General features: G+C 36.2%; 1 protein-coding gene across 1 annotated transcript in view; it reads right to left on the bottom strand.

Annotated features, from left to right (window-relative positions):
* GNAL (G protein subunit alpha L) overlaps positions 1–22,324 on the bottom strand; it is a 248,388-nt gene that overhangs the window by 4,752 nt on the left and 221,312 nt on the right. The window contains exons 7-11 of the mRNA XM_044666913.1: positions 19,645–19,718; positions 12,599–12,657; positions 11,879–11,999; positions 7,894–8,024; positions 4,290–4,357 (exon numbers count right to left, since the gene is read on the bottom strand). Coding sequence (XP_044522848.1) covers positions 4,290–4,357; positions 7,894–8,024; positions 11,879–11,999; positions 12,599–12,657; positions 19,645–19,718 — 453 coding nt within the window. The remainder of the gene's footprint in view (positions 1–4,289; positions 4,358–7,893; positions 8,025–11,878; positions 12,000–12,598; positions 12,658–19,644; positions 19,719–22,324) is intronic.

The raw sequence follows: 22,324 nt of genomic DNA, 5'->3' as shown, positions 1-22,324 counted from the left end.
ATGGCTCCCCTATCTTGAAAAAAAAAACAAACCCTCACTTGATCCTTTCATCCCTACTATCCTATATTTTTTCTGTCCTTTATAGTTAAACTTAAAAAGGGTAGTAGGTGCTTCTACTTTCCTTTCCCTCTCTTCTTAACCCCTTACAATCTGGCTTCCAACTTCAACATTCAATCAAAACTGCTCTCTTCAAAATTATTAATAATCTCTTAGTTGTCAAATCCAATAGTCTTTTCTCAATCCTTATTCTTGCAGTTTTTGACACCGTTTATTGTGCCTCCTTTATACTCTCTTCTCTCTAGGTCAGGAGTCAGCAACATATGGCTCTTGAGCCATATCTGGCTCTTTTGAGGGCCAGATATGGCTCTTTCTGCAGGAGCCATAAAGTCAATTTTTTTTCAGGCGCTGTTACAGGAGCACTACTGTGAGCACTATAATGGTGCCAAATAACATAGGATATAAAGCTGTAATTATGGAGAGCTTTTGGAGAGTGGATACAAATACACAAATTATTTTCACCTTTAAATTTTTTAAACTTCAACACAAAATGCAAAAGCCTCTAAAAACCTTTGTGTGGCAATGAAGCATCAGTGCTTTTCTCAGGTTGTCCTTTTTGGCTGATGGTTTGATTTTTTTAAAAGTGTAATATAATGTGGTAGTATCTCTAAGGGTAAAGAAATGCCAAAAGGCATACAATCTTCAACTAAGGGTCAAGTTGTGGCTGACTCGTTCTCCAAATGTGAAAGTGGGATATCCTTTTTGTACTAGGCAGATAAGAGAGCAAAATGTAAACTGCTGGTTGACTGATGAAATCACTGCCTGTTCTCTGAGTATCACTAATATCATCAGAATAGGACTGTAATTGTTTCCCAACTCTGGCAAAATATGTGAAAATCAAACTTGGGTCTGTAACCATGCTGGGGGAAAAAAAAAACAAACCCAGCTCCAGAGTGCTAATGCTTTCAGAACAGTTTTTGACTGGCAATGCCTCACACTTTTATTTAAGCAGAGATATAAAGGAAAACCCTATTTCCAACTTGGGAGCAAACAGAATAAAAAAAAAAGTAAAAAATTTCCTTTGTTTCTCAGAAGTATGTTACTGAAAATATCACTTGGCATTTATCTATACTAGTAGGAAGAATCTTGAGGATTTAATTCCTTCTTTTTTATAGAGGCAATGAAATGTGATGGGAAGAGCACCCAATATAAAGTTAAGCAGTCTGGTTTTGAATTCTGGCTGATAACTTGCTAACTTGCTAGTGGTTTATGACCCTTAGTAAATCACATTAGCTCTTGGAACATCCGTTTCCTATTTCTCCATAGGCCATGATATTAACACTAATGCTTATAATCACAATAACTTCTGGTTACAGGATGCCTTAAAATTTGCAAAGTTTATCACAACCACCCCAGGAGTCATGTAGCCGTATTCAGCCAAATCACTATGCTATGTTGCTTCATCAGGCACTTGGCACCTCCAACTCTATATTCATTTTTTGTTCTTAAGATTTTCCACAAATTACAGTCCAAGCCTGGTGTCAGATCATTTTCCTTCAAGTTGTCAATCTTTACATAGCTGTAGTTTTGAGTATATCACAGCAGGTAGGTGTGTACCTAGAGTCTTTGTCAAATATAGCAGGACAGTCAGAAAAGCACAATCTTTGTGCTTACTTTGCTAAATAATTTTCCCTTCTGCTTTTCTGCTTCAAATGCCCTCTTACCCATAAGCTAATATGATTAAGAGCTTCAGTTTCAATATCCTAGTCTTTGGAGAAGTGTTGCCAAGAAGACACAGTAGTAGGTTCAATGGCTCCTTAATTCACTAATCTCTTCTATGAAGTTCCTGAGAATTTTGGGGCAAATATAAAACAGAAGGGTCTTAGCTCTCATCAGAGAATACTGGAAACTGAAGCTTCAAGAAGTGCCATGATTTGCCAAGGATTGTATCCTAATATACCCTTCCCTTCCCTTCATCTCTAAATCTTCGGCTTTCTACCAGTGGGCAAGATATTTCTACAGTATATTATAGAATTGCATTAGCAAAATGGGAAATGCTAGATCAACTCTTTCATTTTGCAGGTAAGAAAATTTAGGACCCATCATGGTGGTGGCAGTGAAGTAATTTGTACATAATTACAGATATGATGTCCACCTGTAATGTTTTCACTTTACATAGCCATCACTTAATGCTACTTAAAAACCTGGCTCTGAGGAACCATCTGTCACTGTGAGGGCTCTTGTATTCCATACTTCTCCTTGTTAACTTGCTGCCTTGAAATTCTCCCATAATTCTCAGGATCACACATGCAGAGCCAAAAAGCTCTACAAAAGTGATCTTTGAAGCCATTTAGTTCAGCTTCCTTATTTTACAGATGAGGAGTCTGAAGCCCCAAGAAGTAAAACGACCTACTCAAATTTTACATGCATAACTATTTTTTTCAATGAGGCTGTAAGATGCTTCAGATCAGACCCTATATCTTATACTAACCCTATTGTTTCCAGAGCCCAGAAGATATTCATCAATGGTCTGCTGGATGAGCATATGCTTAAAAAAATTTTTTTTAAAACTTTACCTTCTGTCTCAGTACTGATCCTAAGACAGAAGAGTGGCAAGGACTAGGCAATGGTTTTGTTTTTTTTTGTTTGTTTTTTTTCCAATTTGACTCTTCTTGGGAAGCACAAAATCATGAAAGCCTTCTAACAGTGACTTACAAACATCACTAAATAATTAAAATTTTATAATGATCATCATTTGCCTCTCCCATAAATTTTGGAAGATGTGTTTCTATGGGGAAAATAATACTGTCCCAGTGACAGAAACTAGAGTTGGTCTACTTAGGGTCAGCCATAACCCTGCTCTTCTAATGTGGTTTTCTTGGCTTCAGCAGGTCCCCTGCCACATGGTCTTTGGGTTAAGGGAAGTCTCTTCTTGCTCTTCCCCAATTCAACTGCTTCTCACAGCCCCTTCCATTTCCACTGTCCCTTTTCTCTCTCTTCCCTTTTTGGACCCCTGGCAGTTGCCTAGGTTGAAAGCTACAATTTTTCATATCATCTGACCTCGGACTACCATATTTGTCCCCTTGTAGAAATGAAAAGTTAACATTTTATGAAATCAGTTTCCTAATTCATGAATTCCAGAAGCCAGAATTCTTCCTCCTGAATCACTATATTCAAAAGGATCTCCGGATGAGGCCTGAATATTTAGTACCATGATGAAGGGGAGGGACAAGCCATAAATCTGGGACAGGGAATAGTACATTTTCTAATGGCTAGTTTCTTTTAAACTCTTATCTTCTGTCTTAGAATTGAATCTAAGTATGGGTTCTAAGGCAGAAGAGTAGTTAGGGCCAGGCCATGGATGGCAGTTAAGTGAGCTGTCCAGGGTCATAAGGCTAGCTAATTGCTCATTTCACTTACCAACAACATGGAAGAGGTTTCATTCATTTTGGAAAATAAGGTGAAAGAAATACCTCAAGTAATCTGTAAATATTTTCCTCTTGTATTACTCCAGAAGAGGACCCTGGATTCTTAAAGGCTTTGCCAGTAAAACACAAGTTCTGACATAGCCTATCAAGATTGTCTAGGGACAAATTATGTGTTTGTGGTCCATGTCAACTTAAAATATAAAGAGTATTTTTACTGCAGTATAAATGCACAAATGAAGGAACCTTGAAATACTGAAGTATATTTCCTTCTAACTCAACAAAGGGCCAAAGACAAAGCCTCTGAAAGGAAAGGGCCTGGGAAGTGACACAGGGTTTTGGTGGGGGAGATCAAGAAGGGGAGAAATAGAAATAGAAATAGGTTTCTCACAGATAGGCTTTCAAGAGCCTGAAGAAATGTACTTCTACAGATGACTGCAGGGACTCTAACCACAATGGGACCCATCTAGTTCTAGTTCAAAATTTCCTATTTCTGCAGATCCTTGGAAAGTCAGTTTTGGTTGTGTTGTTGGGAGCAATGTTTTGGGTATTTGCTGATTGGTTTCAAGTTGGCCCCAATTCATCCCTAGCCAGTTGCTTACAGACTACAACACAATGTAGTCCATTTTTTTAAGGGACACTTTTGAGGTTGAATAAGATAACTTATACAGTGACTTTTGGCTTATCATTACTTTTGAATATGGACATAATAGCACTTTGTGGATCTAAAACTTAGCCCAGTGATAGTCTAATGAGTTATGATATATAGAAGGACACTTGAGAACGTAGCCTGCAAAATATGTCATTGAACTCACTCAATGATAGTACCATGGAAGGCAAAATACTGAAGTTTTAAAAATTACTCACTAAAAATTCATCCCGGATAAAGAACTTGGCCCTTGTAACTTTGGGATCTTCACCTGCATCAGGTGTTGCTGTGGAATTAAACATACAATTGTACTCAGGTAAAGTAAAATATAAAGTGCCATTTTTATATAAAAGGTCAACTAACCTCATTAGATGGTGCCATGCAATATAAAAAGCATTAGTAAAAGACAAAATAACTCCCATCTACTTCATGCTTTAAGGTACAAAGCACCTTCCTTACAGCAATAAATGTAGGGTAAGTATATAATATTATGCTCTTCATTTCAAAGATGAAGAAACTGAGGCCCAGGGAGGATATATTACTTGCCTAAGATCATATAACTGCTGTTTTGGCAACTATCTGTCTTCTTACCTTCTCACCTATCCCTCACATTGAGAAAGAAAAACAACAAAACTCTTGTTAAAAATAGTCAAGAGAAAAAAAGAATTCCATATTGAACATGGCAAAAAAAAAATACAAAATTCCATGGTCAGACTCTTTTATTTCTCTTTAAGAAGGTGGGTAGTATGTTTCATCATTAGTCTTTTGAAATTGAGGTTAGCAGTTATGCCAGAGTTCTTAAGTCTTTCAAAGTCATTTGTCTATAATATTGCTGTGATTGTATAAAATGATTCACTTTATTCTGCATCACTTCATATGTCTTCCCAGATTTCTCTGAATTTATCTCCTTTATAATTTCTCACAGAACAATAATATGATTCTATTACCTTTATATTAACCATAAATCATTTAGTTATTCTTCAGTTGATAGGTACCCCTTTGGATTTCAATGATTCGATACCTCAAAAGAGCTATAAAAATTTTGTACATCTTTAGAGTTTGTTTTGCTTAAAATTAATCTCTCCCTTTATCTGTTCTGCCTCTAATTCTCCCTTTTCTCTTCTCTTTCTTTCCTATTTTCCCAGTGAGTGAAATGTATTTCTGTACTTAATTCTGTGTGTGTGTGTGTGTGTGTGTGTGTGTGTTTTCTTCCTTTCTTTGATCAGTTCAGATGAGAATGACCAGTTCAAGAGCCAGTTGCTTCTCTTCTTCCTCCTTGTTTCTATAGACTCTTTCTTGGCTGCCCTGATTATGTAAAATAATTTTTCTCAACCTTCTTTTCCCCTCTTCCTCCCAGTGTATTCTCCTATTCAATTTCCATTCTTTGAAAATCTTTTTCAAGACATAACAGAAATACTCCCAGGTGTGTTACCTGGATAGATTTGGGCCTGGAGACCTGCATTCAAATCCAGCCTCAAACATTTACTAGCTGTTTGACCCAGCCCTTAATCTGAATAATAATAGTACCTACTTTCCAGGAATGTTAAAAGGATCAAATGAGATACCTGTAAAGCACTTAGCACAGTGCCTTGCACATAGTAGGTGCTTACTAAATTCTTGTTCCTTCCTTCCCCTTTGATGATGATAGTGTTCAGAAGGTGGACACCTGTCATCATCTTCCCATATTAGATTATATGTGTTTGTGTTTATCTTTTTACAGTTCTCTTAACTCCTGTGTTTGAATATCATGGTTTCATTGATCTATTTCCTCCCTGTAGGATCACACTCAGTTTTGTTGGGCAAGCTATTTTTGCTTGTAAGCCTCTATCTTTTTCTTCCTGCAATGTCTGTGCATTTGTGGAGGGCAGATCTGAGCTGGTTTGGTTACTGCTTTATTGGAGCACTTAGCGTTGGGCTATTCTAGGCTTTCAGGAACAGTTCAAGCTGTTAGTGTTCCCAAAGTGGTCTTATCGAGGGTAAAGTTTGATTACTGCCTCCCTGTTCAGAGCTCTGCACATTATTGAGCTGGATTGGGATCTGAGCAATAGCAGATTGCTACTGAACACAATCATTACCAGCCAGTGGGGAAACTGCTGGTTCAGAGGGATAGAACTGTAAGCTTCCCTTTGGTCTGGGATTCCTTTCCTGGTTATTCCTTTCCAGGTTTCAGATTTGACCAAAGTGGAGGTGAGACCTAGCTTTGCTCCTGAAAAAGGACAGAACTCCATTGTTGCTGCTTCTTTTTGAATGTTTTCCTCTGCAGGACACAACCTAGGGTATGAGGAATGCCACTCCTGGGCTCAGGTCTCCTTTTCAGCTTGCCCTGGATCTGTGACTTAGAATTGGTATTGAGAAAGAAAAATGCCAGGTTCCATCTATTCTGCTCCTGGCCAGATCTTGCCTCCAGAGTCCACAGACCTCTCTATCTGTCTCTCTATCCTAACCTGGGCTAAAAAAAGTGACTCACTATGATTTTTCTTAGATATCTTCATCAGGACTCAGTCTGGAATATTTTCTAGATTTTTTTTTTTTGGTGGAGTTTTTCTTTTAGGGGTGGCAGGGAGCTGATAGTGCTACTGATTCCTTCTCTAGTACATTGGCTTTACCTCCAACCAATTCTCTTGATGCAGACAACCCTTATCTCCATCACAGGACAAAGAGACTATTGAGGAGGATCAATTTGTCATCCCAAATCACCCATGTCTTTCAGTGCTGAGCCACAGGTGGCCAGCCAGAAGCAGCCAAGGAGGAGAGTGCCAATGAGTTCAACTCCTTCATTTTACAGGAGAAGAAACTGAAATTGAGAGATGTGAAATGACTTGCTCAAGGCCACATGGGCAGTGAAGTCCATTGATTAAGTCCTGGTTCTTCAAGTCTAACTCCAGGTTCTCTTTTAATTTGACAACCTTGTCTGCCAAGGCCACAAAGCTAGTAGTGAGCATCCCTTCCAACTCTAGATCTACGTACTCAATCTGTTTTCACTTCCTATTGAGAAATAAAAAGAAAATCAAAGAAAACTCAGTGGCAACTTCTCCAGGAGTTTCTTCATAAATCTTTAGTGGAATTAGAAAGAACAGAAACATCAATGAATGTGATATTAGAATGAGCCCTACACCAGCGGGTTATTTGCTGTGTGATTATGAGAAAGCTATTTAAAGTCTCTGAGCCCGTTTCTTCTACTGTAAAATGGAGTTAATGATAACTGTACTGTCATAGAGATGCTGTGAGGAAAATATATAAACTACCGAGAGCAGTATAAAGGTGATCTGTTAGTTTTCTTGGGCCCCACATTTCCTCTACAAATGGTATTGTTCTAATCTTTCCAATATCATTCTAATAATTTTCCATCACATCATTTTGAATAGGCCCAAGAAATGTTGAGTATATCAAAATTAAACCCTTACTATAACAAATTGTCAATGATGAATTCTTCAATTTGGAAATAACGTTTATGATATTCAGATGGTAAAACTGAAGGTACAAAGTGCTCCAAGTTACTCCAAAGCAGAAATAACAGCAAATAATATCTCATATTTTCATATTATGAAATGTCATTTTTTGGTGATATAATCTCTTAACTATTCTCAAAGTAAAAAAATACAAATGTGGCAGGAAATAATTATGAACACAAACCCGAAATAATTGGAAGGAGGTAGTTTTCCAAAATATAGCTCAAAGAAGCATAATGTAATTATACTCCAATTGGTGGCTCCAAGTTATTTTTTATTTGTAGAGATACAGTAGGGGGAAGGGAGTTATTTGTGCTCATCAGATGTGTGTGTCTATTCCTAAAACCTGGAAAGACTCGTAATGAAATCTTACCATCTTCAGGAACAGTGTAGTTTGCATACTCAGGGAAATAATCTTCGATTTTAGATTTCCCTGCCAAGACTTTTTCTGCCAGCATATCCTGTTTGTTCAAGAACAAAATGATAGAAATGGTCCTCAACCACCTGGGGAAGAAAAATAAGGAAAAAAAAATCATTTGCCATCTTCCTGAATGTTTGATGAACTTGTAAATGCTAAAAGTGCATTTCATCAAATGGATTTTTTTTAAAATTTTAAACCCTTAACTTCTGTGTATTGACTTATAGGTGGAAGATTGGTAAGGGTAGGCAATGGGGGTCAAGTGACTTGCCCAGGGTCACACAGCTGGGAAGTGTCTGAGGCCGGATTTGAACCTAGGACCTCCTGTCTCTAGGCCTGGCTCTCAATCCACTGAGCTACCCAGCTGCCCCCTCATCAAATGGATTTTAATGTGCAAATCCTTAAACCCAGATGTCCCCACTTCAATCTAATAATTTATTCAGCCAGTAAGACATTAATGAAAAAAATTTTTTTAAACCTTTACCTTCTGCCTGAGAATTGCTACTCAGGAGCAGAGTGATAAGGGCTGGGCAATATGGGTTAAGTGACTTGCCTAGGGTTACACAGCTAGGAAGTGTCTAGGTAAGATCTGAACCTAGGACCTTCCATCTCCAGGCATGGCTCTCTATCCTGAGCCACCTAGCTTACTGATTTAATAATAATTTAAGTGACGATATATTTTGTCAACATATTTTCATATTATCTAATTTTTGCCCACACTGATGGGATGTGGGAAGGAAGAAGATGTGATATAAGTTGATTTGTGCTAAAGCTAAAACTTAACATTTACTTAAGAAATGAAAACATATAGACTGTTTTTGTGACTCAATTAAGATTCAGAAGAATCAGAAAAGCCAAAGTCCCAAATTCAAAGAGTTAACCAAATGCATGACTCATTAACTAGTCACTTAGCTTAATTCATGACTTGCTCAGCTCCTCCTCTTCCTCCCCCATATACCTCTTCTGCACCCCCACAGAGCTCCCTTCTTAAGCTTAGAGCCTGTCATTAAACAGGGCTAATTCAAATCAATCTATTTAATGTGCAAAAATGGATTGGTTCTGCTATTAGAAAGGAGAACTACAGAAAAGTATTCTTTTCCTCCATTTCTCAAAGAATGGGAGCCAAAAATTGGTGTATCACAGGATGAGCTATATAAGTCAACACAGAAAGTTATAAAACCTCAAAGGAATGAAATAACATAAAACAATGACCTGTAGAGCACATATTTATTTTTCCTGGTTCTATAATTTTTTCTATTAGGTGTCAATTTCCACAATAGTAGGAAGGGGTCAAGTCTAGGGTGGTGGTGGTAGAATTGCCTGCGGATTAGTGGAATTTACGTATTTATAAGGACAACTAAGTCCTTCTCATTTGGTGACTTCTTATCCTCAGTAGATTCTTCATTAAGCATCTTGGAAAAGAGCTTCTACTTTTTTTTTTTAAAATTATAGAAAAGGGGAAGAGGGCAAGGCAGGATTTTCTTTTCAGAGGCAATATATGTATCACATAAATTGGAAATTTCGAATTCAGCTAAATAAAGATTAGCTTAGTCCCTACTACCTGCAGGGTACTGTGCTGGGCACTGGAGAAGGCATACGGGTGAAAAAGTCACAATCCCTATGAGAAGCTTACAGTGTAGTAATGGAGATAAGATACACATATCAAATGTATCAAATGTAACTATAAATCTGAAAAAGACTTTCTGGCAATAAGAAATTGTGAAGTAGTCAGAGAATTCAGTTCTCAAATAGGAAATAGGAACTATTAGTATTTATTTAAAGCTGGATAGTCTTGCTAGTAATTAGAGAATTTCAAATGAACAAAATGCTGAGATAATACTTAGATGCACTAACTTAGTACAATATAGTAAAAAATGAGCAAAGCCTTTTTTGACCGAGTTGAAGAGAGACAGAAGCACTTTCTGTTTCTATCGCTGGTGACTGTGAAGTGGTTAAAATTTTTTTTTTGTGTGTTTTTGGCAGCATTTAGTAAGAACTACAAAACTGACCATAGCTTTTAACCTAGTTATGCCGCTACTAGGACTAAGCCCAAAGAATGTTATTGATAGAGAGGGAAAAAACCTTAATTATAAAAAATTATATATTTATTGTAGGATTTCTTAGAATAACAAAAGCCTGTAAACAAATCATATGTCTAACGATGAACAAATTGGTGATATAGATATGTCTGTGCCTCTCCTTACACACACACACACACACACACACACACACACACACACACACACACATATTTTATACACACATATTTATACACACATATTGGTCAGTTGTTTTTCAGTCATGTCCAATTCTTTGGGACCTTTTTTTGCGGTTTCCCTGACAAAGATACTAGAGTGGATGCCATTTTTTTTCTCCAGCTTATTTTATAGATAAGGAAAATGAGGCAAACAGATTAAATGACTTGCCCAGGGTTATACTGCTAGTAAATATCTGAGGCTGCATTTGAACTTTTAAGTCTTCCTGACTCTAGGCTAAAAGAGAAGGCAGCTTGTCCTGGAGAGTCAGTCTTAGAGAAGGCAGAAGTAGGTTGAGTCCTATTTTTAACATATGGATTGTGTGACCCATAAGCAAATCAACTATTCTTTCAGTGCCCATGCATTCTCAGAGATCCTAAGTGGCATAACATTTATTTCACTCCATTGGTGGGATGTTTCCTCACCTAGGAGTCTTTATTCACTAATAAAATCACAGGTCTAAACCCTTTCCACCCCACTACAGAAATGACAAGTATGAAAATATAGAGAAAAAAGGCAAATACTCATGAAGTGATAAAGAAGCATAATCAGAAAAATCATCCATATTATAACTATATTAAAAAAAACAACAGTAGTAAATAATATAGCAATACTATCTAAAAAACAAGAGAAAAAAGTGCAGGATAGAAACAAATAGAATACTGTGGCTATTATCTTGTCACTCCATATCTCTTCACATGTTCTAAGGACTAGTCAAAGAATGCTGATTACTTTTCCTTTAACTTGACATTCCAGCTCCTTCCTGCCTTTCTACATTCATGTTATCTATTCTTCATGTTTGGAGTGTATTGCCTATTCAATTTCATTTTTCAAAATACCAAATTCTCCTTCAAGATTCAGCTCAGATCTTATGTTCTCCATGAAGTCTTCCTTAATCTCCACCCTGTGATTTTCCCAAATGTTATTGTTTGTTTCCTTCTTAAATCACCTTGTATTACATTTATGTACATGTGTTCCTCAGAAGAACGTAAGCTCCTTAGGATTTGTGGGTAGAACTGTTTTGGTTTTGCATCCAAGAATATAGTGGGCATTATCAAAGATATCTTGAATTCTATATTAACAATAAAACTATAAATAAGGTAACATTTTATATATGATCATTTTCAATATGTATGCTTGAATTTTTTGTTGAACAGAAAAAGTAAAAACGTTGCTAACTAATTTCATTCTTTTTAAAGGGTCTGATATTTTCAAGAGTCTTCCTCTTTCTCTTTTCTAAACTTATGGCAAAGAAAAAAGATTAAAAAGAACCAAATGATCCTCAGATGAGGACACATGGCAGAAGGTGATAAATGCTATAGGAAAGATACATGGAAAAATCAATAGGAACAGAAGAAAAGAGAATTTATTCATATATCAGATTCAGACTGATGCTTCGTAAATATTAAGTACTAGAGAAAATGGGTTTTGAACCATGAAAAATTTATGCATTTTCAAGGCAAAAATGGAAATTTTCTCCATATATTTATTTCTTGTATTTTGAACAGTAACGTCTCCAGTTTAGGCATGCACGGACATTTTGTTAGACTAAAACTAACTTTTCATGAAGATTATGCTCCTCTGTCACTCCCAAATTAAATTAGTATTGACTTTCAAGGTTTGAAGCAGCACTTCTAAAAACCTCTACTTATTAGCACTGTAGTAAAGCTGATTTTATTTTTTACCTATTATTCCAGATACTTTTAAAAAGGTCCAGGGATTCTCGTAGCCTGTTAGTGTTATTGTCTTCCCTGATCACCATGTTGTAGCTACTGCAGGCTGCGACATAGATTATAGCAGTGACATCTTTGAGAGAGAAAAAGAGAAAAGGAGAAGCTGATCAGTAATAGGATGGGTCTTTGTTGTGGTATTGAAGGCACACAACTTCAAATGAATTTTGCCCTCAACAGGGTAACAACAATAGCAAGTATAACTGTGTTCTACAGCTACAAAAACATTTTATGTACACTTCATCATTTTATCAAATAGGAGGTATGTGGTGTAAATATAATTTCCCTCATCTTACATACATGGAAACTAAGGCTCAGGAGGGTTGTAGCTTTTTTAATAGTAGAGAGCTAGTTAAAAAGCAAAGTTGGGATTTTAAATCACTTTTCTTGACTCCAAGTCCAGTGTATCTCCCATTATACAACTTCTGTCAATGACATTAGTATGACGGGGTTGCTTCTTTAATATAACTGGTAAAGAATTTGCTCATGTTAGCAATGGAAATAAGAATTTGGGGCTGTTAATTCACTTATATACCAGAACCATATGAGGTACATAGAAACTAAGTAATAATGCATGTATAAAAAGTGAGAACATAGAATACAAAAATGTATGAAAGCAATAAGAAATAATATCAAATAGCTATCATGTTTAAAAGCAAATATTAAAAAAATTACCATTAAAGCACTGGATCCATTTTCTTCTTTCATCTCTCTGACCACCTACATCAAACATACTGTTGACAAGCAAAAAGAAGTTAACTTACAATGGCAAATTTGTAAATTTTGGCATTTTTGGCAATATTGTAAAAAAAAAGGCAATATTGTAAAAAACTGAAGCTTATGTTTTTTGTTTAAATAGTAACAAAATCTTTACCCATCTTAATACCAAAGACACATTTTACCATATGATTGGAACTATAACTCATTCTACCATGTATCTTTGTTTCTGAAGTATCCCAGTTCTCCACCATTTGTAAAAGCACTCCTTCTTCCTTGTTATCATGTGCCACTCACTGTTCCAGTACCTTTAATTCTTTATTTACTTTGTACTTTACTCCCCTAATGCTTTTGCTTCACATTTGTTATCTTATAGGGCCAATGGTTTATTTATCATATACCTCATGCCATCTCTGCATCTTTAATCAGGTTCCCATCTCTCTTTGATATCACTGTCCCCTGTGCAGATGCTAACACACAACCTACAATGTGTTTCCAGCTTCCAACTACTGCAATTGCTATATTGTCATTTTATTTCATTAAGAGTGAAGAGAATGATTAGGCAAGATGGTGGAATGGCAAGAACCACAGTAGAGATCTCTCCCACAATTATTTCAGAAAGACCTAGAAAAGTACTACATCAAGTCTTTTTTTTTTTTTTTTTTAAACCCCTGCCTTCTTAGAATTGATACTGTGTGTTGGTATTAGAGCGGGATGAGCTAGGCAATGGAAGTTAAGTGACTTGCCCAGGGTCGCACAGCTAGGAAATGTGTGACCAGATTTGAACCCCAAACCTCTCATCTTAAGGTCTGGCTTTCAATACACTGAACTACCCAGATGTCCCCTAGGTCAAGTCTTTTTTTTTCTTTCTTAAATTGATTAGTTAAGAAAAAGTTTACATGGTTACATAGATCAAGTCTTGATTGGGAAATCCAAGTGGGAAAAAACTCCCATGCTATGTCATTTTTCCAGCTAGGGTTGGCATATGGAGCAGACAGAGATGTCTATAGATACCATGAAAGGCATTACAGCACAGGTAATGAATATGGCCTTAGCCATGACTATATACCAGCGTAAGAAGAGAGATCAAGACTTGGAATAGAAAAGCTTAACTTTGTGCAAGGAGCAGGAACATGTGCTAATGGTCAGTTCTGTTACTTATTATTCCAGTGCTAGATCATACATCTAGTGTGGACAGAATCTAGAGGACCTCTGCCCAGAAGTGGGGGTCACAGGCCTTAGGTATGTACTAATTGCAAAGCAAGTACAAAAGTAAGCATTAGCTGTTTGACTCGACTTTTGTCCCCGGCCAAACATAAAGTCCAAAGTCAGGCTGAAAGAATGGGGAAAAAAAAAGAATTTTGTTATAAAGAGTTATTTAAGGTGATGGATATTCTTAAGATGCAAATTCAAGTGAAGAGAATAATTAAAAAATATATTACAAATAAAGCCTCAAGGATAAAACACAGCTGCAACACAAGTTAAATTAAAATTTCTGGAAGAGGTAAAAAGATTTAAAAAATAGCAAAAAATGACTTTATAAATGAAAGGAGAGAATTAGAAAAAATTAAAAAATGAGAACAGTAGGATGAAAATTGGAACAGAAATGAGAATGGAAAGAAAGAATTGGAAAGAGAATAAGAGTTTGCCACAAGAAGTTCAAAATTTGACTATGAAACAACATGAAATATTGAGGCAAAGTCAAAAGACAAAAAAAACCCAACAAAATAAAGAATTAGGTATCTCATATAAAAAAAAAAGCTGACTTGGAAAAGAGATCAAGGAGAGACTATAAGAATTATTTAACTTATGAAGTAAAATGCTCCTTGCTTCCTGTCAGGAGTGATAGATTCACTATGTAAAACAGGACAGGTAATTTTTTGGACATGGACAATGAGGGAATTTGTTTTTGCTGAACTATGCATATTTGTTTCAAGACATTAATAGTACTCTTGGTAGAGCTGTAAAGTAGACTCTCTATGCTGGAAAGCATGTTAGAACCATGCCTAAAATATTATTAAACTGTGCATACCCCTATGAAATAGCAACCATTACCAAGCCTACCTGCCAAAGAGATCAAAGAAAGAGAAAAAGGACCTATATGTGCAAAAATATTTATTGCAGTTCTTTTGTAGTGAGAAAGAACTAGAAACTAAGGAGAGGTTATCAGTTGGAGAACAGCTGAGCAAATTATGTTATACAAATATAATGGAACATAATATGTCATAAGGACTGATGAAAGGGATGGCTTTGGAGTAACCATGGAGGACTTATAGGAATGGAGGCAGACTGAAATTAGCAGAATAAGTAGAGCAATTTATGCAGTAGTGAAAACACTATAGAGGTAAAAATCTTTGAAAGACTTAAGAACTCTGATCAATATAATGTTCAATTCAAAAAGACTGATGGTGGTAAATATTAATTTAATGTCCATCCTGACAGAAAAGTGATATATTCAAGATGCAGAATTATATATATATATATATATATATCATATATATTTTAATTTTACATGGCCCATGTAGAAGTTAATTTTGCTTAATTATGCATATTTCTTATAAAGGTTTTTTCTTTTTTTTCTTTAATGGAGGTGGGGTAGGAAGGAAGAATAAATGTTTGCTAAAATGGAAAAAAATTAAAAAGAAAGAAAAAAGTAACCATTGTAAAAGCAAAAAAGTGAAGAAGAAACTAAAATTCTAATTCTAAAACATTTTAATTTTTTTGTCAGAAGCATGACAAGGAAATAGTGTTCATAGAATGCTACTTTTTTCAGCTTCCCCATTTCTATTCAAGGTGCTACCATTCTGCTACTGTTCTCAATATGGAAGTCTCTGAGTCCATTTGACTCTTTTTTTCTCCTCCACTGCCTAAGATCTATTTGTTACCAAGTCCTGTTATTTCTTCCTTCAAAATAGCTTTTAAATGTACTAGCCCCTTTCCTCAATTCCCACTGTCTGTATTCTGGAACATGGCCTCATTACTTCATACCTAGATCACTGCCAAAGACTTAGCAGGCCTGTTTGCCTCTAGTTTCCTTCTCCTTTCCTATCTAACCAACCAATATATTTTTTTTTCTTTTTTTTTCTTTTTTCTCCCTTACCTTTCATCTTAGCATCAGTACTGTGTATTAGTTCCAAGGGAGAAGAATGGTAAGAGCTAGGCAATGTGGGTTAAGTGATTTGCCCAGAGTCACACAACTAGGAAGTATCTGAAGCCTGATTGGAACCCAGATATGAACCCAGTTCTAGTTCTCAATCCACTGAGCCACCTAGCTGCCCCCTAGATCAAGTCTTGATTGGGAAATCCAAGAACCATCCCCCCAAAAGGTTATGTCATTTTTCTAGCTAGGCTACCAAGAGTATGATTGCTCTCTTGAAACAAATATATGTCAAGCAATACAAATCCCCATATTATCTGTGTCCAAAAAATAATCTTCATGACATGCCAAAAATTAAAATTGGAAGTGGCCTTTCAGGCCATCTCTAGTCCAACTCCCTATTTTTATAAATAAGAGAACAGAGGCACAGAGAGATTATGAGACTTTTCAAAGGTCACAAAGGTGGTAAGCAGCAAAACAAGAATTTGAACCCAAGACTTCTAATTCCAAGTCCATTGTTCTCTCCATTGCACCATGTTGCTTATCTTTTCAAGTAATAACATAAGCTCCCATTTGGCTTTTTAAGTTCTTTATCATTTCTCCTCATTTCTTAGCCATTCCCTGGTTGTAATTTTATATTCATTAGGACTTATCTTGGGTTCCCCACACTCATGGTATGATCGTTTTTTACACCATAACATTAGTATTTCCATTCCTCTCTCTTGGAATACTATTTTCTTTTTTGGAATCCTACTCATATTTTCAAGGCCCAGTTCAAGTCTCTCCTCCATGAAGCTTTCTTTGACTACTCCATTCATAGTGATCATCCCTTCTTTGATGAATCTATATTACACTTATATTCAGAAGGATAGCAATTAGCCTTTAAAATTAACATTTTATAGGCTTAAGGGGGTGGGAGAACACAGAGAAAAAAGAATTTGTAGCAGACTAAAAACTCTTAAAGCATTTCTTTTTCTAAATGTCATGTTTCATATAGATACTTATCAGTTCAAAGAGAAGGTCCCTAGAGAAGTTATCAGAAAGACAATCAATGAAGAAGCTTGTTTATTAAGCTTTTTCTTTGTGCCAGACATTGTGCCAAGTGCTTGGGGATACAAAGAAAGACAAAGACGGTCCCCCTCCCTGCCCTTAAGAAACTTACATTCAAATGGTATAGACATTATCAAAATGACTAGGAAAAAAACAAACTATATATAGAGTAGATGGAAAGTAATTTCAGAAGAGGAGGCACAAAGGGGCATCAGAGAAGGCTTTCTGTAGAATTTAGGCTGAGTCTTGAAGAAGTCAGAGACACTAAAAGGCAGATGACAATAGAGATTGTAGGTATGGACTGGAGATAGAAGATAGAATGTCATGTTGTGGCAACAATAAGTAAGCAAAAAATGTGGAAAGTAGTAAAGTATAAGAAGCTTTGAATGGACCAGATTATTAAGAGATTAAAATGTCCAATGCCTTTGTTATATTTTATCCTGAAGGCAGTAGAATGTCACTTGAATTTTTTGAGTAGGGGCAGGAAAGGTAACATGGTCAGACTTGTATTAGGACAATCATTTTGGTAATCTAATGGAGTATGAATTGGAGTAAAGAGAACCCTGAAACAGGGAGACCAGTTAGTAGGCTATTGAAATTCAATTCTTGCTTTACAGAAGTGGACTGGTCCCTACTAAAGCAATTTTTATGTAATGTGAATTTGCCATCATTCAAAGACACGTGGGCTTTGGGACAGAGAAGTGAGAGCAGGAGGAGGAACATGAAAGGTGGGAGCCTGGCCAGAACCAAGAGGAAGAAGGGGGAGGGCCACCACAAGACGGCCAGAGAAGGAGGTGGACATGGGGGCAGGTGGGTGGAGCTAGGCAAGGTCCTCTTCTCTTGGCTTCCAGAGGTCTCAAGCCAAGTCCCAGATCCAGCAGTGGTAGAGGTAGTCTCTTGGGGTTGCTGTTCTTTCTGTCTTAGCTTGGAATACTTTTTTTAAGGTTTTTTTTTTTTTTGGTAGTGATTTTTTATTTTTTTTGATGGAGAAGCCATGGAACACCTAGTGAAGGGGCAGGTGTAGGAAGAGAGAGAACTCAGTACTGTATAGTAAAGTGAACAGGCTTTTTTTTGGGGGGGAGGGGGAGAGATATGGATTTCTTTTCAGAATTTTCTACATAAAGTTGAATATGAATGACTTGTTAAAACAAGAACTATCTGTAGTCCAGATGAGAGGTGATAAGGGTCTGAACCAAGGGAGTGGCTGTGTAATGGAGGAAAAGGATACATGAAAGATCTGAAGACAGAAATGACAAGATGTGTCAATGGACTGGTTGAATGAGAGTAAGGATTCAAAGATGACATTGAGGCTTAGAACCTGGCTAACTAAGGATGGTAGAATCTTGCTAATAATGAGGAAACTTCAAAGAAGAGGAAGATGTCCAACAGTTAGGTGGCAATGTAGGACTATAGCTTAGGAGAGAGATCAAAGCATATTTTAGTTGAGACTCATCGACACAGAGGTGCTAATTGAACTCATAAGACCTAATGACATCACTAAGAGTGTTAGTATAAAGGAAAAGATGAAAAGGGCCCTAGGACAGAGTCTTGGTGGATACCCATGGGATATACACAAAAAAAATACCTAGAGAATAATACGAGGTAGACATATGACTGAGTGCTATATTCTTTTTTTTTTTTTTTAAAACCCTTAACTTCTGTGTATTGGCTCCTAGGTGGAAGAGTGGTAAGGGTGGGCAATGGGGGTCAAGTGACTTGCCCAGGGTCACACAGCTAGGAAGTATCTGAGGCCGGATTTGAATCTAGGACCCGTCTCTAGGCCTGGCTCTCAATCCATTGAGCTACCCAGCTGCCTCCTGAGTGCTATATTCTTAAGGAGACTCAAAGTTCTCAATGGACTCCAAGAATCTAAAAGATTGGATTAGAGTTATTTAGGGAAGGTTTCCTGGGGGAGGTTGGATGTTAGGTAATCTTCAAAGGAGGGTTAGAATTTACATTAGTGGAGGTTATTTGAGATGAGATGATAGTATAATTAAAAAGTTATGCTTGCAGGAGTGAGAAAAGACAGTGTGGGACCTCACTGGAGCAGAGGGTTAGTAGAGGGCAAGTTGGAGAAGCAAGATGAAGCCAGTTGGTTGAGGAACCTGAATGTAGGGAATCTGGCCTTAATTCAACAGGGGGCTACCAAAGGCTCCACAAATAGGAATATTAGAGGAAGTTTAATATTACTCTACAAAAAAAAAATCACTCCATAGTAGTATCAGTAAAAGTCTAATATATTTTTAGCATTAAAATACTGCTAGTATTTTGATATTTCTACTTCTGCTTTCAATTAAATGATTAACCCCCCCCCCAATATTCTAGATCTTAAAAAAAAATCACTACAAATACTCAAATACTCTTTTTTTTTTTTTTTAAACCCTTACCTTCAGTCTTGAAGTCAATACTGTGTATTGGCTCCAAGGCAGAAGAGTGGTTAAGGGTAGGCATTGGGGGTCAAGTGACTTGCCCAGGGTCACACAGCTGGGAAGTGTCTGAGGCCAGATTTGAACCTAGTACCTCCCGTCTCTAGGCCTGGTTCTCAATCCACTGAGCTACCCAGCTGCTCCCTACCCAAATACTCTTAACAGTATCAAGAGAAAAACTCAGCCTAATCATTTGTTTTCATGTCTTTTGATAAGAGCTAATCATTAAGTTCTTTAATGCTCATGCCAGAGAGTCTTTATTTTCTCCAACTATGGTGTTTCTATAGCACTATAATGGTTATTGGCCTTTAAAGTTAATCACACCATAAGAAAAAGAAGTTGAAAGTATATGACAACAAAAAAAATGTTTTTCTTCTTTTTTATGTAAGCTGATTCCAGGCTCAAAACATAATTAGAAAAAAGATACTTACTGAAAATTTACTTTATCTACTTGAAATCGTGTTTCGAAAATTCCTGATGTCAAAACTCTGCATCTGAGTAGATCCTAGAAATGTGAAAACAGATGTATAGCAAATATGATTTTTACTGCCAAAATTAAAACCATCAGTGAACGATAATGGTGTCTTTATGTCAATTTCTTTTCATCAAAAAATCTGAAAGCTTGGTCTTTTATGAGAACACAGTATTATGCACCTAGTGGATGCCTAAATTAATTAGAAGTTTTCTTTGTAGAAAAAGCTACACCCCTCACAGAAGCTCTTATTCTGTAAGCACAAATGGAGAGGGGCTCTACCTCAAGCTTAAGGAAAAATTAGAACATAGACTGTAAGAAGCTCAATTTCTTATTTGTAGATGATATAGAATCCTGGAGCAGATGGTGATTGATTATAGCCTTGTGGTCTGGTTTTCTTCACACTTCTATTTTAATGAAAGGATACTATGGTCAAATTACCAGTCACTTTAAGTAATGACTTGTTAATGAGAAAACCATATCATTTTACATATTTGACCTATTCAATATACTATTATCATATCTAATCTACTGAACTAGTCTATGATAGTGCTATTGAAGCACTCAGTACTTTAAGAGCATCATTTCATTCATTTATTTTTTATTTATGTGGTTATATGTGTACGTGTGTGCATGCATACATGGTCTGGGGCAAATCTGGAGCACAGGTTTCAAAACTAGGAATAATAATAAAAATAATGACAGCTCATATTTGCACAGAACTTTAAGATTTTCACAATGTTTTATCTATACTGCTCATTTGATTCAGCTACCTCATAAAGTATTCCCTAGATTTTTGGGGTTAGCTTAAGAATGTCAGAAGGCATTTGGATGATTTCCAAATGCTTCAATTCACTCTAGAGAGATACTGGAGCACAGATTGACTTTCCTGGAAAGAGACAGGGACAGATGGACTGTGAGTACTTTCTGAGTGACAACTGTAACAGTAGTTGGTTGGTTGAAGAGAAGAATTCCCTGAGGTGGCTCTGAACTACATGACTGTGGATACTGAATATAATGCAGGGGTTCCCTCTATGAAGATGCCTTATGGTTTAAGGATACATGCCAGGGTCCAGGAGACACCCTTCTTCCCCTTTACAAAATAGAAGTGGTTCAGGTGCTATTCAGGACCAAGGGGGAAACAATGAATTAAGATCAGATGATCTTCTTTATAGCAATCTCATAAAGAAGTGGCTGTTTAAAGTACACTTAGAATTCTGGCAAAAGACAGGAAGCCAAATGAAGAAAGAATGAACTTTATATATTTGGTAAAATAAAGGTCTGTCTTTTCTGCTCATTGCTATAATAGGAATGAATTACCGGTGGCTCTATTTTTGCTGATGAAAATTATTTTGATTCTGGCAATTTTATTGAACTGAGAAGAGGTTACTATGTGTTTATGTTCCTTACTGCAGCACCATTTGGCTCCTCTCTTAGGGATGACATAATCGGTAGTTACACTTAGAAAATCGCCAATATTCATCTGTTTTAAAAGCTGTTTCCTTTTATTCCAGAAGGAGGGAGAAAAAGAACATTTTCTTTGCCTTTCTGTAGACAGACATGGTTAGCCATTTTGGATATTTCTCTAGGAATACATGCTGTTTATATTATTTAAAACACACACACAAATACACACACTAATTTATCCTAAAAATAAAAATAAAAACAGAAACAAGAATTTAATATCCATACCATATTATTAGGAAAAAGAGAAAATTCTGCATTAAAGTTTAAGTGAAAGCATTATTATTGGAAGTGGTTTAAGACAAATAATAGAGTATTACTTTATAAAAATATCTTAAACTGCTTTGTTTTGTATCTTATGAAATTAGTGGGTAAATTTATTTCTCAGAAACACAAGTCATACCTGAAAGATTTACAAAAGAAAATTCCCACATATAGAGATTAAATTCTCTCCTATAAGAGATTTCTTATGCTTCCCCATGTAATTTCTAAAGAAAGCCAAGAGCATCTTTGACTAAAGGGGAATAATTTAGTTGAAATTCAGATTAGGGATTTTTAACCTCTTGCTTGGGAGCACCAAAGAGCTTGGTAATATAAGACAATTCAAGGCTTGAATCATTTAAATGACATTTGGGATTGTTGAGAGAAGAGCACCCAAGCAATATTAATAAATAATAATAATTGGCAATAATGCCAAGTGATTGCACTTCTACTTGGAATATTTGATAAAAATTCATTTTCTTTGCTTTTATTAAAAATATTTTTGTGAAAGTCAACATCTATAACAGAAGTTAAAAGATGTTAGGCTTTAAAAGTGCTTTTCTGAGTTTCCTTATTTTTAACAAAGGTGGAAGTTAGACTAGATGATCTCTGATGTCTCTTCTAGCTATCAATCTATGATTCTATGATCCTGTTTTGGAAATTAAAAAACAAACAAACTATTTAATAGCTTATGAGATTGGCAGGCATGAAAGCTAACAAAAACAAGAGAAAATGTTAGTTTTCAAAAATAACTTGTTTTTAGCACAGGAACAATTCTCAATTTTCTGCCTGGAAAATACTTGTGACAGATACAATAAAAGGATATTTACCATTTGTGAACTGCTTTAACTTTTTCTAAGATAGGTTCATTGATATTTTCTTATTTTATAACAATCCTGTAACATAGATAGGCC

Source organism: Gracilinanus agilis, chromosome 1 (genome assembly GCF_016433145.1).
Source record: "Gracilinanus agilis isolate LMUSP501 chromosome 1, AgileGrace, whole genome shotgun sequence".
In the NCBI taxonomy this organism is placed as follows: Eukaryota; Metazoa; Chordata; class Mammalia; order Didelphimorphia; family Didelphidae; genus Gracilinanus; species Gracilinanus agilis.
The sequence above is the reverse complement of the archived record's forward strand: the minus strand, read 5'-3'. Positions and strand labels throughout refer to the sequence as shown.